At 39.4% G+C, this 15,784-nt stretch overlaps 1 protein-coding gene across 1 annotated transcript; it reads left to right on the top strand.

Moving 5' to 3' along the window:
* Positions 1-3,914: 3,914 nt before the first annotated feature.
* CCER1 (coiled-coil glutamate rich protein 1) lies at positions 3,915-5,072 on the top strand. Its single transcript, XM_068562110.1, has one exon. It carries the CDS (start codon positions 3,915-3,917, stop codon positions 5,070-5,072), a length of 1,158 nt encoding a protein of 385 aa, XP_068418211.1.
* The last annotated feature ends 10,712 nt before the right edge of the window (positions 5,073-15,784 follow it).

Here is a 15,784-nt window from a genome sequence, read left to right as displayed (position 1 = left end):
TTTCAAATAAGGACTTTCACTGACAATTTTTGAACGAGTTACTACTGCCATCAAGTGTTAGGATTCATTCTTTTCAAGTCACCCAAATGCACAAAAATCAACACCAAGATTGCAGTGTTTTCAACTTAACAACATAGTGCTCTGAATAACATAAAGCATAGCAAAACCAATGCTGTCACATGGCACTTACCAGAATTTCAAAATGCAACAATATCATTAAAATCTCCCAAATAAAGTTGTAACTAGTTAATATGAAGGACATATTTTACTGCATTGACTTGAAACATGTGGCAAACAGACTCTAAGTTGATCCCCAATGATTTCCTGCCTCTTGGTGTTCATGCCTTTGTGTAACCCTCTCTCTTTGAGTGCTGGTAGGACCTGGGCCTTGCTTCTAACCAATAGGATATGGCAAAGGTGATGGATGTCACAAAAGTCAAGCTCCATGATTATGATACACACGTGTGTGTGTGTGTGTGTGTGTGTGTGTGTGTGTGTGTATTCATTGTGCTAGGAAGCACTAAGAAGATGCTCTCGGCTGGCTTGATGGGGTGAGCAGTCATGCTGAGGAAGCCCATGGAAGGGAACTGTGGGCAGCCGCTAGTACCACTGCTGTCCTCGAGGACCTGCAGGTTGCCTCGAAACCTGAAGGCTTCCTTCAGCCAACACACAGCTAAAGGGTGTGGCCCTCAGTTATACAGCCACAAGGAAACAAATCTGCCAAGAACATGAATAATCTTGGGAGCAGATTTTCCCGAATTGAGCTGCAGGATGAGAACCCAAACGGCCAAATGCTTTGACCACAGCCCTGGTAAGACCCTGAGCAGAGGACACAACTAAGCTGTTCCAGGATCCTTGGAAACTCTGAGATAACAAATGTATGTTGTTTTAAGTAACTAAGTTTGTGGGAACTTTTTATGTAGCAATATAAATGAATACAATATATAAAAACACGGTGTGTTATATTTTAATGTTGAATCAAAATAATTCATTTTGCAGTATTTAAAGAGTATGGGTCAATTTTAAAAGTCTTTAAAATTCCTTAGTTGCATTTCTGACGGTGGTGTTTAACATGTTCTGGTGCTAATTTTCTTGGGTGATTTACCAGTACATGAACAATCTGTATTATAATGTCAATCTATTGAAAAAACCAATAATCATAAATTGTAATTTGCTGCTTCTCTTAAGAAAGAGTAGCACAAGACAATCCTGCATTAATGTTTTTTAATAGGGAGGATGAATATGAAAGATATATATCTCACCATGAAAAAAGTGTATAAAGCCAGTATTATTGGTATAAAGTTCACATCAACTGTTCAAAAAAATGATGTCTTTAATTACCTGTGAGTCAATCTTTTTTTTAAAAAAGAAGAAATTGATGGGAATTCCACTAAGCAACGTGATCAATTTCTAAAGCTCTTAATTCAAACTCAGTATCATATACCAAGTATATTCTTAGAAAAATAAATCTGGATTATCACCATTCCGTTTCAAGTTAAGCAGATCAGAGGCTGAGGCCAAGTGTGTGAGTCTCCATCCAAAAAGAGACATTGGAGGCTAAAAATGTCAGCATTCTGCACTTTGAGTCAAGCAGGCTTGTCTCCTCAGCAAACCACAGAGCAAATGAACTTGAATGATGCCTGTGGAATCTATAGGTCCCACAGCAAAGGGTGGAGGGCTGAACCAAGAATCCATGTACTGTTCTCAATTTTCAAGCAGGAAGGCATAAATGACCTTTGCAAGCATCGGGGCTTCCCCTAATTTTGCTTCTCTATCATTCAATGAAAGCTTGTATGGACTCAGGTTCCCAGTGGGCAGTGTCCCATTTTTGCACAATTCCCCTCAACACAGGAAGGTGATAAGGAGATATGCTCAGTGGTTTTCTGTAGGCTCAAGGCTGGTAGCACTTCCTTGGGACAAGGAAAGTGGGACAAGAAAAGGACACAAGGATGGGGATGTCTATTTTTGCATCAGGCACAGGGTGAGCTATCTTTATGTATACTGTATCAATTTCTTTACAAGTCCTAAAGCATGTAAATATGATAATGATGATACTTCACAGTTACTGAGTGCTCACAGGGTACCTGTGCTAAGTGCTTTAATCAATACCTTACTTGATCCTTAACATAACTCTTTGGAACAGGCACTCTAACTGTACTCATGGTATGGGTAAGGAACTGGAGGCTTCCAGAGGTTAACTGGTGAGTTGAAGTTGAAACACCTCTACTTTTAAATAGACCTTGTTTTTTAGAGCAGTTTTAGATTCACAGCAAAACTGAGAAGAAGGTACAGAGATTCCTCATACACTCTCTCCCCCGACTCATACAGAGCCTCCTCCATTATAAACATCCTCCACCAGACTGGTACCTTTGTTAATAATGAACCTACAGTGACACATCATTATCACCAAAAGTCCATAGTTTACATTAGGGGTCACTCTTGATGTTGTACATTCTACAGATTCGGATAAACGTATAATGACTTGTACCCATATAGTATCATTCAGGGTAGGCTTTTGTCTATTTAAATCAAAGCCCATATTCTTAACCTTAATACTATAAAGGCTCCCAAGGTACCACACTGTCTGGTTAACAAAAGGAAAAATGTAATTGGCATACTAGCATTCTTAGGTACAAACCCACGGTATACATCCTGGTAATGTTGAATCAACGGACATATGTTTTGCATATGTTACAATTAGTAAACTGCTTGTCCATACAGATTCCTTGTACTCATCACCAGAGTGCTATTTAAGGTGCTTGGGCAGTGTAATATAGTAATCTCATTGACAATTTGGACTCTGAGGTCAAACAGGCTCAGGTTTAAATACTAGCCCTGAAATTCATCAGTCCCACTGCCTTAGGTAGATTAATTTCGTTTCCTAATCTATGAGATGTGGTAACAATGCCTACCTCCCTGAGTAGGTGTGAGGATTATGTGCCATGAGCCCACCTGCGCGCAGTAAGCACACGCAATAAACGTTTGCCGTCTTGTTTCAGGTACGTTGACACAGAGCTCCTAGGATTTAGAAGAGTGGGCACAGACCACAAGGTAAGGAGTGGGGCCCAGTTTTCTGACTCCGAGGGCTTTCTCTTTACCCCCTGGGCCGCCCCAAAGGTGTAGGATATTGTTTTTCGATACACAAATTCTTCCCCAACCCCCGCCTCTGGGTTCAGCCGAAGGTCCATCTTCTACAACCTCGCACCTCCAGGTGGTTTAAGGGTTCAAATAAACTGCCTCCACCGTTTCCTAACGTGGGCAGCACAAACCCAGCCTCCCGCCCCTCGCCACCTCCCTCAAAAACTGCGTCACAAGCCCCCTGCGAATGTTCACGGGCAACCTCGTTCTGGGCGTAACCCCAACTCCACGCCCAGGGAGAACGACCTCAAGCCCAATTGGCTGTCTCCCGGGGCAACCAAGGATGCGGTGGGCGCACGGGGCCCCTGGCCGGTATTTAAAGGCTGCCGTTGCCCACCCTGCCTCAGTCTAGCCAGGACGGTGACGGTGAAGCACCTGGGTTGAGAGGGAGCAGCAAGGTAACGCGCAACCCCTGCCTCTCCCGTCCCCAGCCCGAGCCTCCAGTGAGGCGGGGGTGTGTGGGACCCGGGAGCGGGTCTCACTGCGCGTCGCCCACCAGCAGCTTCCTCCCCCACCATCCTTACCCAGCCCCAGTCCCACCCAAACTCACCTGGACGAGACAACCCGGGTGCCAAGGGTCAGAGATTACGTGGAAGAACGATCGAGCGAGCAGAGAAGAGGGGTCCTTTTGGAGAGAAAGGCGTGATCCCAGCGGCAGGCACGTGGTGCTGCGCAGAGAGAGAGAGACACGAGGCTCTTCAGACCGTCAGATCTGGCCAAACTTGACGGCAGCTCCTAGGACGCTTCCGTTTAGACCTCTCGGAGCTCCCTGAATCATGACCCAGCCCCTCGATAGCAAAGAGGATCCTCTTAACCTGGGCCGCGGGGGGGCGTCCTCTGCCCCATTAAGCACCTGGTCTTCCTGCCATCGAAGGCGCAGGGGCGCTCCGGTTTACAGGTGGTGGCATCACTATGGTCCCAAGGCCGAGTATGAGCCCCCGAGGAAACAGCCGAAGCAACAGCACGGCTCAGGACCTTGGTTCCTGCCACCCAGACGTCCCTCTTGGGCCGTGTATTCTAATTGGGGGCGCTGGGGAGGACCCTGGCACCCACCTCCGGAGGGATTCCGGAAGCCCCCTGGCCGGGCGCAAGTGATCCAGGTGTACGGCCTGCACCCATTCTGCCTTTACTGCTGCTCCTGCTGGCGCGGGCCCTGGAACCCCGGCTGGGCGAGGCCCCCGGGCAGGAAGAAGCACTGGGGCCGCCGGGGCCGCGGCCTGCGCCGCGACCCTCGCCGCTCCTTCCAGAGGAGCCCTTCAGAGGATCTGAGCACGCTGCTGCGGCCGGTCAACCTGTCCAGGTGGCGGGTACCCGGCCTGCGGGCGCCGCGGAACACCACCCAGTTCATCATGAACCAGATCTACGAGGATATGCGGCAGCAGGAGGCGCTGCGCGCGCAGCAGGCCCAGGCGGGCGGCACCGCGTCCCCGGCCGGCTCCTTCGGAAACGATGCGCCCCCCAGCGGTGGCGAGGAAGACGCGGAGCTGCGGGAAACTTTGTATAGCTTCGGGCAGAATCTTTCTCTAGCCTTCAGTCCTGACCCGGATGGGGAAAACCAGTCTCCAAACCCACAGCTGGTAGAGGAAGAGGAGAAAAACGATGACGATGAGGAGGAGGGGTGTGACGAGGAGGAGTGTGATGGCAAGGGGTTGGAGAGCGAGGAGGAGGATGCAGAGGCAGAGGCCAAGGGTGAAGAGGAGGTCGAAGAGTCTGACTCTGCGGAGGAGAGGGAGGAGGAGGAAGAGGAGGGGCTGCAGGAGGATGAGCAGAGGGAGGAAGAGAATCGTTTGCCTCTGGAAATGCCTTTATCGATCCTAGTGGGGGCGGAAGAAGAGAGAGAGAACTTTATAAATTGTACTAATTTAAACCCAAAACAGATAATTCCCAAAGTGCCACAGGAAGCTCTCCTCATGGTACAGGACATTAACTGTTAGACATCAGGAAAGGGACTGAGGAATGAGATGGAACTGATGTGAGGCTAAAATGAATTAGCAACTTATTAAAAACTAATTAAAAAAGAGTTCCATTAATAAACATATCTATGTAAACCCCTTCTTTGGCCATTATAAAACGTTTAAAGATTGGTGTGTTTCTGTATGACTATGAGTGAGGGAGGGGGAGCTTTCAAATATAATTTAACTGGAAATGATTAAAGGCCAAATATTCATTACTACAGTTCGAATAGTTTCATTTGGTGTTTTCCCCTATAGATGCTTGAGGTTTTTGTTTTTTGTTTTTAAATTCTGGCAATGCTGAAAATGTTTCTTTTTATAACAGATTTATACATTCCATGCCTAAGAAGCATGTGCCGTGTCTATTCAATGTCCATCAGTGCTCTTAACGTGATAGCTGAAACCTTTTTAAAACGCCTATTTTAATTTTTTTTTCTTGTAGTTTTTCCACCTTCAGAGCCCATTTTTGACGGTTGTATCTTGGTAACCCCATTTGCAGTCTCTTGTGGCATCGCTCATTTATATTCCTTGTTCCACAGTGCTATGGATACTCCTCAGAAGAACGTGAAGTTGCTTCTGTGGAGCTGGTTATCTGCCATGGCCTCAACAATCCACAAGTCCACGAATGGAGAGGATTCCCCATGGTCAGAAGTCAACTTGCACACCTAGTTAAAATCCAAGGAAACTGCAAACAGTGGAACATAGCTTAGATTTTGAAGCCTTCTTCCTGGATATATTCCTTGTCATAAGTTCACAGGAATAATAAAAATAGTTTTTGCAGAATGGATTTTTTTTTTTTTAAAGATGATTGGCCTTTTGGGGGTGGAATATCTTTTTTTAAAATTTCTTTCCCAGTTGTCTTCCTTATAAAGGAGAGTAAAACCAATATGTTTAAGCGCAAGCCTGCGTGAGCTAGTTTCTAATGTCTAAACAATTACCTACGGAGAATTCATCACTCAAAAAAACAGCTTTTATTCAAACATTTTTAGGAAGTAATACCATTCTTCTTGGACCCTTAATACTCATAACTTAATAAAGGTTCCAGCCATAGCATATTTCCAGAATATCCTTAGATGAAAAATTTGAGCCCCACTTCTCAAAAATTACATCTTTTGACAAACTATACTTCTAAGTATAGTTTGAACCATAATTTAGTATTTAGTGAAGAGAAAACTCTAGAGTGATATCTTGCCTGGATGCTGATTTTATTGCAGCTTTCACGGGTGATAAGCTTAAACTGTTAAAAAATAAATAATAAAATAATTAAAGTGTTGAATGAAACTGCTTCTCACTTCTTATTTTTTAAATATCAGACCTCTTATTCAGCAATACTTCAGTGGCCAACAGGATGAACATAAGAAGAAAAACTCACACAAACATTGTGGGATTTTTAAAATCACACCAAACCCTCCAAACTACAGCAGTGAATAACCAAACATTTATTATACTCTTAAGAAATCACTATTTTCTACAAGATGCAATTTTTGAGTGACCTATAAAAGTAGTATAAAACTGACCACCCATTATGCACTTCTAATGCACAGGGGGAAACCAAGAATCCTGCTGCTGATATTGATCAATAAATCCTTACAAGCCATAGTCCCAAAATACTTCACCCATGATCCTCAATCACTAAGTTCTCATTAAAGAAACACTTTCATTCAGGACTGAATTTCTTCACAGTCATATCAAGACAATCCTCAAGTTATTCTTATAAAAGATTCCACTTTTACGTTACAAAATTCAGCACACACTAACTGCCTCCACATACGCAAGACATTACCCAGTAGTCATTGGAAGGGATGCAAATATGAGCAGTGCCTCAAGGGTTTCGTTCAGGAACCATTATTTAACAAATAATTATGGAACTACTAGGGGCCAAGCACAGTGAATAGTGATAAGGATACAGTGGTGAGTAAGCAAAATCCCCACTCTCATGCTGCTTGTAGTTTAGTTGAAAGGACAGACACTAAATGAAGTTAGACAAATTAGTCATTGCAAGAATTCTAAAGGAAACACACTATTATGAAAGGATATATGACAAGGGAACCCAAGAGTGAAGCTGGGGATGTTTACTGTGGGCAGAGGGAGCCTTGAGGCTAAAGGCCGCTGAGAGCTGGGAGGAGCTTGGTGCCTTTGAGGAACTGAGGACAGAAGGACAACAGCGTCCTGAAGGAGTGGCCAATGAGAAGTGAGAGCGGTAGGCAGAAGCCATATTACCTGCTCATTTCTGCACTATCCATATCTTCTGAATAGACACCAGCAAAAAATTAATGAAAGGAGAAAACAATTAGTCATTGATGATTCTCTACCTGAACTCATTTTTTTTTATTGGCCAGATACTGTGATGGTCCCTTTACTAACCCTGAAGGCTGATGTGAAGTGATTAAATCGAGTCGGGGGATGGGAGGGTTAGACATCCCAGTACACCTATTACACTTTTCAGAGACTTACCCACCCACTACCATGTAGTGACAGGGTCCTAGGCATTGCTGCTCAGCATGACTGGGGCTCCCTGGAAATGCTCCACACCGCCTGATGATGATTCGGGAGTATCAGTGTTACCATGGCTCAGAATAAACCGCGTCTTTAGTTTTAGAGGTAAGTGTGCTTGAAGAAAATTCACAATTTTTTAAAAATTCTCATTCTCAAAATCATTTCAAACTTGAGTGGACACAATGCTAATGAGGTGCCACTTAGCCATGTCTTTCAAGAATGGAAGTATTATTTCCTTTGTAAACTGTCGGAAAAATAACTTAATAAATCATAAATATATTTAGAAGGCCTAGGTTTGCTGTCGCTTCTCAGGTGTTTTTACGTGAGAGATTCTGGTATTTTCCTTTCCAGTGACTGACAGCGTTTCTTGATTTATCTTCATTACTTTGTCTCCACAGTAACTTAAAGGGATTTTTTTTTTTTTCTGTGAAAATATTAGTCTTCTAAGGATGGTAAATACACTTGACATTTAGAGATCAACTCTGAATTCTGAGTATGGTTTCATAAAATTTTATAACATCTGCATATGAGGACAAGAGTTATTCCAACATATTTAGTTCCATGAAAATAAACACAAGAGGTTAAATAACCCAGCTATACCAAACCCACAGAGTCTGGGAAGAATATGATATGAATATCACCCCTTAGGTGGTCTTGGGGTGAGGGAGTACATAGGATGAGAAAATAGCTTCTTCAGTTTAATTCTGATTTTAACAGCATAATAAAATGATATTTGTGGCTAAATTGTTTGTATTTTTACAGGTTCAAATTAACGTAATCACAATTGAAAATTACTCTTAATATTAATGCTTCTGAATCATTTTGGCCTTGATTATCTGTGTATTTAAAGCAAAATCAGAATATGGCTGTATCTTAGCTGTTTCAGTATTAACATTTTTCTACATCTATTTAGCTTTCAGCCAGTTAATGGAACATAGCTCCACCTCAGGGTCAGCTGACGGAAGAGAAGAGTTTGGGCATCTGTATGTTGTCACTGCTGCCTGAGAGCGGTGGTGGTAGTCTTGGGTCTCTGTTTCCTCAGACATAGTTGTCCTACCTTATTACCACTCACAACGATTGTGAAGACCAAATAACCAAATATTAAGAACAACTTCATTATATACTGTTAAATCACTGTTATTGTACACAAAACTACATTTCATCATCAAAGCCACCATCTCAATTTCTTTTATGTATTTATTTTATTTTTTCCTTTTTTAAATCGTTCTATTTTATATCGGAGTCTAGTTGATTAACAATGTTGTGTTAGTTTCAGGTGTACAGCAAAGTGATTCAGTTATACATATACATGTACCTATTCTTTTTCAAATTCTTTTCCCATTTAGGTTGTTACATAATATTGAGTAGAATTCCCTGTGCTATACAGTAGGCCCTTGTTGGTTATCCATTTTAAATAGAGCAGTGTGTACATGTCAATCCCAAACTCCCTAACTATCCCTCCCCCCCCCTTCCCCCCCCCCCCCCGGTAGCCATAAATTCGTTCTCTAAGTCTGTGAGTCTGTTTCTTTTTCGTAAATAAGTTCATTTGTATAACTTTTTTTTTCAGATTCCACATATAAGTGATATAAGATATTTCTCTTTCTCTGACTTACTTCACTCAGTATGACAATCTCTAGGTCCATCCATGTTGCTGCAAATGGCATTATTCGCAGCAATATTTTTTTCGATCCATCTCCCGGAGTAATGGAAATAAAAATAAACAAATGGGACTCAAAAGCTTTTGTACAGCAAAAGAAACCATAAGCACAATGAAAAGACAACCCACAGAATGGGAGAAAATATTTGCTAATGATGTGACCGACAAGGGTTTAGTCTCCAAAATTTACATCATCTCAATTTCTGAACATTAGGTCAGTCTCGATCCATTAACAAGGCTCAGGAAACCTCATCTCATTGTAGTTTTGTTGGACTGAGATATCTAGATATTATAGTTGTTACTAACTGAACTAAGCACGAACCAGCTTGTCCTGGAAATTCGGTTTTGATTTCTGGTAAAAAAAAAAAAATGTGCAAATGCAGTGCCCTGGCGCCTTGATATTGAAGCTGTGGTCCATGGACCAGCATTAGGGGCATCACCTGACAGCTTGTTAGAAATGCCGATCGCTCAGACCTACTGAATTAGAATCTGCTTTGTATAAAGACGTCTAAGTGATGTGCATACACATGAAAAACCTAGAAGCTCTGTGGGTTTTTGATCCATCGTAGAGCCCTCTTGGGAATTTAATGATTGAGATTGTGGCTTATGGGTTCAAAACTTCTGTTATTTACTACTTGTGTGACCTAAGGCATATTCTTGAAATTTCAGCTTCTCATTTTCCTCATCTATAGTATCTACCTCATGGTAGTAAATGAGATTATGATGATTAAATGGGTCAGTGCTTACCACACACACAGAACAGTGATATATTCAATATCTACCAGTTATAATAATAAGTATTTAATACATGCACAGATGATACCACTGACATCTGGTATCTAAAAGTCACCTGTTAGTAATTAGAGCAAGTATAAGTGTAATATCTCACAAGATAACTAACAAAACGATTCACTAACTGTCTTGTTTTCTCTTGGATAACTGTAGTCAGATACATTACTTTGAGCTGCACATTTCATTGTGCAGGACTGTGAAAACCACTTAAATCTCTAGAGCTGAACTCATTCCCCAAGTACACTTTCTGTCCTTTATCTCCTCCCCTTACTACCAGGTCATGATGTTTCCTTTCTTTTTATGGCTGACATTAATACTCTAATAGCTAGAGCTAAGAATTAACCACTCAAGTCAAGATCATTCCTTCCCATACAGGCAATGCATCTTTTCAAAATCAAAATGCATGTATCATAATGCTTAAAGAGGAAGGTTCTGTCTTATGCTATACCTGAAGACAGTGAAAATTTCAGTAAATATTAAATACCTACTGTAAGCCACTTATGCAGAACACAAAAGCTATTCAGAACAGAGATCTAAGAATTCAGAAAACATTTAAGTATATGCAAGATTTTAACATGCATTATCACATATAACCACACTATGAACTAATGCTTTATTTTTCCTTTTACAGATCAAGGACCTGCAATTTAAAGAAGTAAATTGTTTCGGGACTTAAAGTCCTCTATTCTGAGTTCAAAGTTGTGGGTCCACTGTACAGTATTATTGGAACATATCTCCCTGTTGTCTTATTTAAAACAATCTTTCTAGGAACAAAATTTCCTTTAATAAGCTTAACCTGAGTTCCAAAGAGGGTAGAAAAAAATATAGTCTCTTCAGTGTGCGGTCGGTAACAACGGTACCTAAGGAAGAAATACTGATATCTCCGTCACAATTATAATTGTTAGTAGTAGTTTAATAGCTTATATAATTCATATAATGACCATCTAACAAATTGTTGATTAATATTTTTATGTATATGTGTACCAACATACACATATTTGGTGGGAAAAAAATACCTGAGTGGAATAAATTAGCCTAAGATACTGTTGTGGTGCTGTTCATCTATAATTAAAGTAAAATCAAAATTTTACTGTAGGAAAATATTCATAAAATTTGTAGGTAATTTTATGTGTATAAGATAACTGGTTAACTTTCATAATATAACCACATTATTGAAGGTTCTGTCTTGTGCTACACCTAAAGATAAACCATTGATATTAGCATCTTCTGATGTTTTCATATGGCATTTGAACTTTTTATGATTGATACTATGTTATCATGAAATATTTGAATATTCCCTCCTATGAATATATTTAGATTTTAGCATGTTACTTTTAGTTCTAGTAATTTAAGACTTTTAACTGATGTTAATTTATCAATTCTCACAAAAATCACTAGTAGATTTGATAATTCATACGGCATTTATCATTAAATAGCACTACCAGATGCAAATGGAATATAGAATGCTGCTATATATAATTGTATTATTTGTGATTTTCTATTGATTGTAGCATTCCCTTGAACTGAGAGATTATAATATAAAATAACAAGCTGAGGTCAAGACTAAATGGCTGTACATTTTCCCTTGCTCCCAGGGAATTTTCCAAAGTCAAGCTTGATTTTTTATTTTTCCTTAAAATAGTTTATGTTTTTCTTTTTCTTAAAAAAATGTTTTATGAATTCCACACTATTTCTTGCAATAAACCCATGACCTCAAAATATACACTAGCACAAATATTTAGATACAAAACAAAGTTAATAAAACTAACTTTCCTTTCTCTCATTTACTTTCTATTTTGCCTTCTTAACATATGCTCACCAACTATTAATATTTAGGTGCCACCTAGTGGCAAAGGTATTGGATTGGCCAAAAAGTTCATTTGGGTTTTTGTAACATCTTACAGAAAAACCTGAATGAACTTTGTGGCCAACCTAATAAAACCTTCAAATAAAAATATTACTGGTCATGGTGTTCCTGTCGTATTTACAGATGCATTTTTGGTGACACATAATACATTGACACATATAAACGGAGTATTGCAAATGTGTTGGCACAAAGGGTCATATTAAAATATTTATATTGTTTATTTGAATGTGTTGCCATACATTGTGTTAATAATAGTATCTTCTTGCCCGATGAGACTAAGCCACAAAAATAAACTATCAGAGTTTGTAAAGGAAAGAGGGAAAACATAGACCCACAAGAGGCCTTGGATTTCCATGGGTTATTATTTTTATACTTATAATAAATTTCACTGTTAATAAGAGTTTAAAGGCATTACTACAAAAAAAATCTATTTTAGATTCCCTTTGACATTAACTCCATTAATTAACATTAGCAATCTGCAATTATATGTGTTTTGCTTTTAATACTGACAAGAGAGAAGAAAATTAACAAATCTGGAAGTTATATGTTTACAGTTTAAATCCAAATTCCTAAACTAAATAAAGCTTAATACTCTAATCCTGATAAATAAAATGAGAGTATATGTCCCTTGGCCTAGTTTTAAATGCAAGACTTGTGAAAGTCAATTACCTCCTAGGACTTGAGCATCATTTAATTTATTAATGATCACAGCCACTTATTAGAGCACAATTTGTTAAGGAAAGAGACAAACCTGTTTATTTGTTGGTCTGGTACCCAGAGGATAATTTATATTCGTATTACTGCCTTATTTCCAGCTCTTTCCAGCTGCTTAACCACTTCTATTGGAAGCATAAATCAGTGCTAAGGACTGGCTCTGCCTTGGACAGTTAGTTTCCACATTTACAACTTTCTTAATAATGCATTCATCAATTGTCCCAGAGTAGGTACTCCTGCTTTGTACTTCCTTCACACTCACTCCATTAATAATTCCATTATCCTTTTACAATTATAGTTGACTGTGGCTCTTTTCTGCCTAGAAAATCCTATAGGGCAAGGAACTGATTTTCTACTTCCAGTGCAGAGTCTTGCATATAAGAAGCCCTCAATAAACATTTTTAATATTATGAAAAAATAGGTATAACTAAATCATATGCAATGAACTATGATTATCAGGTAGTTCTAACAGGGAGGCATAGTGACTTATTCATGATGTGTGTGAAAACCGCTTTCAGTAGGAAAGCATAAAGAAGGGTGAGCAAGGAAAACCGCTTTCAGTAGGAAAGCATAAAGAAGGGTGAGCAAGGAAGGAGCTGTTAGAGGAGCAGGTACCCGACCACATCTCTTGCAGCCTGAATTCTCTGTTATACAACAGACTGGTCCTCATGGACAGACAGATCCTTATAGGAACGGAACACAAAATCCTTTGATGTAATAGGGAAGCTCTTGGCTCCGACCTGCTGGGCCACAGATTCATGAGTATGAACCTCCTTGATAATGCCCGCAACGACGATTCTTCTCTTAGGTGCACATTATAATAAACTTAAAACGTATTCTACAGTTTAAAGTACCTGGTTTGGAAATTGAAAACAGCCAACACATTTTATTCCATGTTTAAACTAGCATTTGCTGAGCCCTTACCCTGTACCAGGGCCTGGGCTAAGCACATGTGCGTAGTTTACCAATGAGAAAGCAGATGCTAACAGCTATTGAGCAACTTACCTAAAGTCACACAGCTAATAGGTGACAGAGGCTGGAAGCCACACAGTCTGTTTCCTTATATCATTAACTCTGCTCTGTGAAATGGATGGGAGTATGATGAAATTTTAAATTCAGCTCAGATTATTCAAGGATATAGTTCTGAGTCAATATTCAAAGTCAAACTTTTGCAGTCATACTGCATATTGTAATACTGTCCTGGAAAAATGCTGAGTCTCAGTAACTGATGTCCAAATGTTCTGTGATAAATTATTTATGAGATGAGAGATTTCAAAGAGAGAAAAGAAGCAGAGTGCAAAACTGCTGGAATATTCACATCATTCGAGAGGTTTCCTGGCCCCTTTCCTCTTTCTTCTAAGGTGAAAGTATAAAGCTCACTCTTATTGCAGAATTCTTAATTCTCTAAATTAGGAATCGGCTGTCACTAATGGAAGTGGGTGGAAATGAAAAGTTGCTAGCTACTGGCAGGAGAAGAGCCTAAGGGCTGACACATGGCAGTCACAGTTAGGGGAAAAAATTAAATACAGTATAAAAAGTAAAAGCAGTCACCAATATCAGGAAGTCAGTTGAAAGCATCTGGGTCTAATGAAGAATCCAAGTGTAAAAGCTGAGATAGTTTCGCCATAAGGAAAGTATCAGGAATTAGAGTAAGAATCTGAATAGGAGATGTGGATGAAACATAAAAAGAAATAAGAATTTATCTAGGAATAATGCCATGTAAGGTATTACAACTCCTATGTCCCTAAGATTACCAACAGACCCAGCCATAAGTATAGGCAAAAGACAGGGTGTTTACATCTTGTTGTACTTTAAAACTCTATTTTCTTTAAAATAGTTTCTACTGGTCACTGGCATATTCATATTCTCTCTAGCTTAAACATCTCACCTTAAGCGTCGCCACTCCTTTAGCTTAAGACAAATTTTATCCTTATAAGTCAACTATTATATTCTGTATATATCAGGAGAGAGTTGGCAATTAATAATTCCTGGTGAACATATTAGTATATTAGTACGGATTTGTTTATTCAGTTTGGTAAAGTTGTTGCTTTGAGGGAAAGAGAGACCGTAGGGAGTAGAAGAGAATAAGATCTGATGGGGATTCAAATGTGGTGATGCATTGTTGAAGGATAGGAGGAGAAAGCCGATCGGGCTAGATTACATATACAAGACAGAGCCACAGGATTTTGATAAATCCTGGACGTCAAGAATGTTTTAGGATGCAGAATTTTTCAGCATTTAGGGTGTTCATTACTATTAGCCATTTTTACAAAAAAACTATAGCACACTAAAGTTTAGACTCATAACACATCTGCTCTGCAGACAGACGTTAATCAGTACTAGATGGATTTAACATATCTTAGGGGTGTTACATGTGAACTGCCAAGTAATTTAAATAATTTTACTAGGCAGTGATCAAATGTCAAGTTTAGTTATCTAGGTAGATAAATTTATAATCCATCTTAATATATTTAAGAATCTTTTCTATTCTATTACCAAAGTTACTACTCATTCCTAAGATTATAGTTATTTGTATATATATATAATTATATGATTATTTATATATATACATATCATTATATGATTATACATGTTTACATATAAATACAATTTTGTATGATAAAATAGTTCCCTTTGGTGACCATTATCTTTTGATTACCTATAAAGATGCTTAGTCTAGTGATAACCTAAAAAGGGATGAGAATAATTTATATTTGCCTTTGCCTTTACAAATGTTAATTATGCCTTCTACAGTAGATTAACTTCTTAATTATGTTCTTCTCTTTTTTGTGGGAAAGTGGTACATTCAGTAAACATACACGAGGCAGTGGGTAGGTCCAATTTTGGAGGCCATTCACTCACCCATTATGCTTTGTATCCCTCCTAAATGTCAGGCACTATATACATTCTAAGTGGTATAGATACATGTATGGGTTATATTCAAAATATTTAACCACTGGTATTTACTATGGGTAGCAATTAATCAGAGCAGACACTGGCTCAATACCACCCTGGAAATGACTGCATACAAAACAGAGTCTCTGCCTCCAAGGAGCTTACCATTTAATGGGGAAGATTGAGGAGTTAATAGCCAGTCACTAAACAGTATGACAACTGATCTAATGAGGGTAAACACAGGACAATAAAACTTCTTCAAATAATCCATAA

This window comes from Eschrichtius robustus, chromosome 13 (assembly GCF_028021215.1).
Source record: "Eschrichtius robustus isolate mEscRob2 chromosome 13, mEscRob2.pri, whole genome shotgun sequence".
Taxonomy (NCBI): Eukaryota; Metazoa; Chordata; class Mammalia; order Artiodactyla; family Eschrichtiidae; genus Eschrichtius; species Eschrichtius robustus.
This window is presented reverse-complemented; position numbering and strand designations above follow the sequence as displayed.

Coding starts and splice junctions, on each gene's coding strand:
- CCER1 (XM_068562110.1), top strand. CDS start 3,915: ATGACCCAGCCCCTCGATAGCAAAGAGGATCCTCTTAACCTGGGCCGC.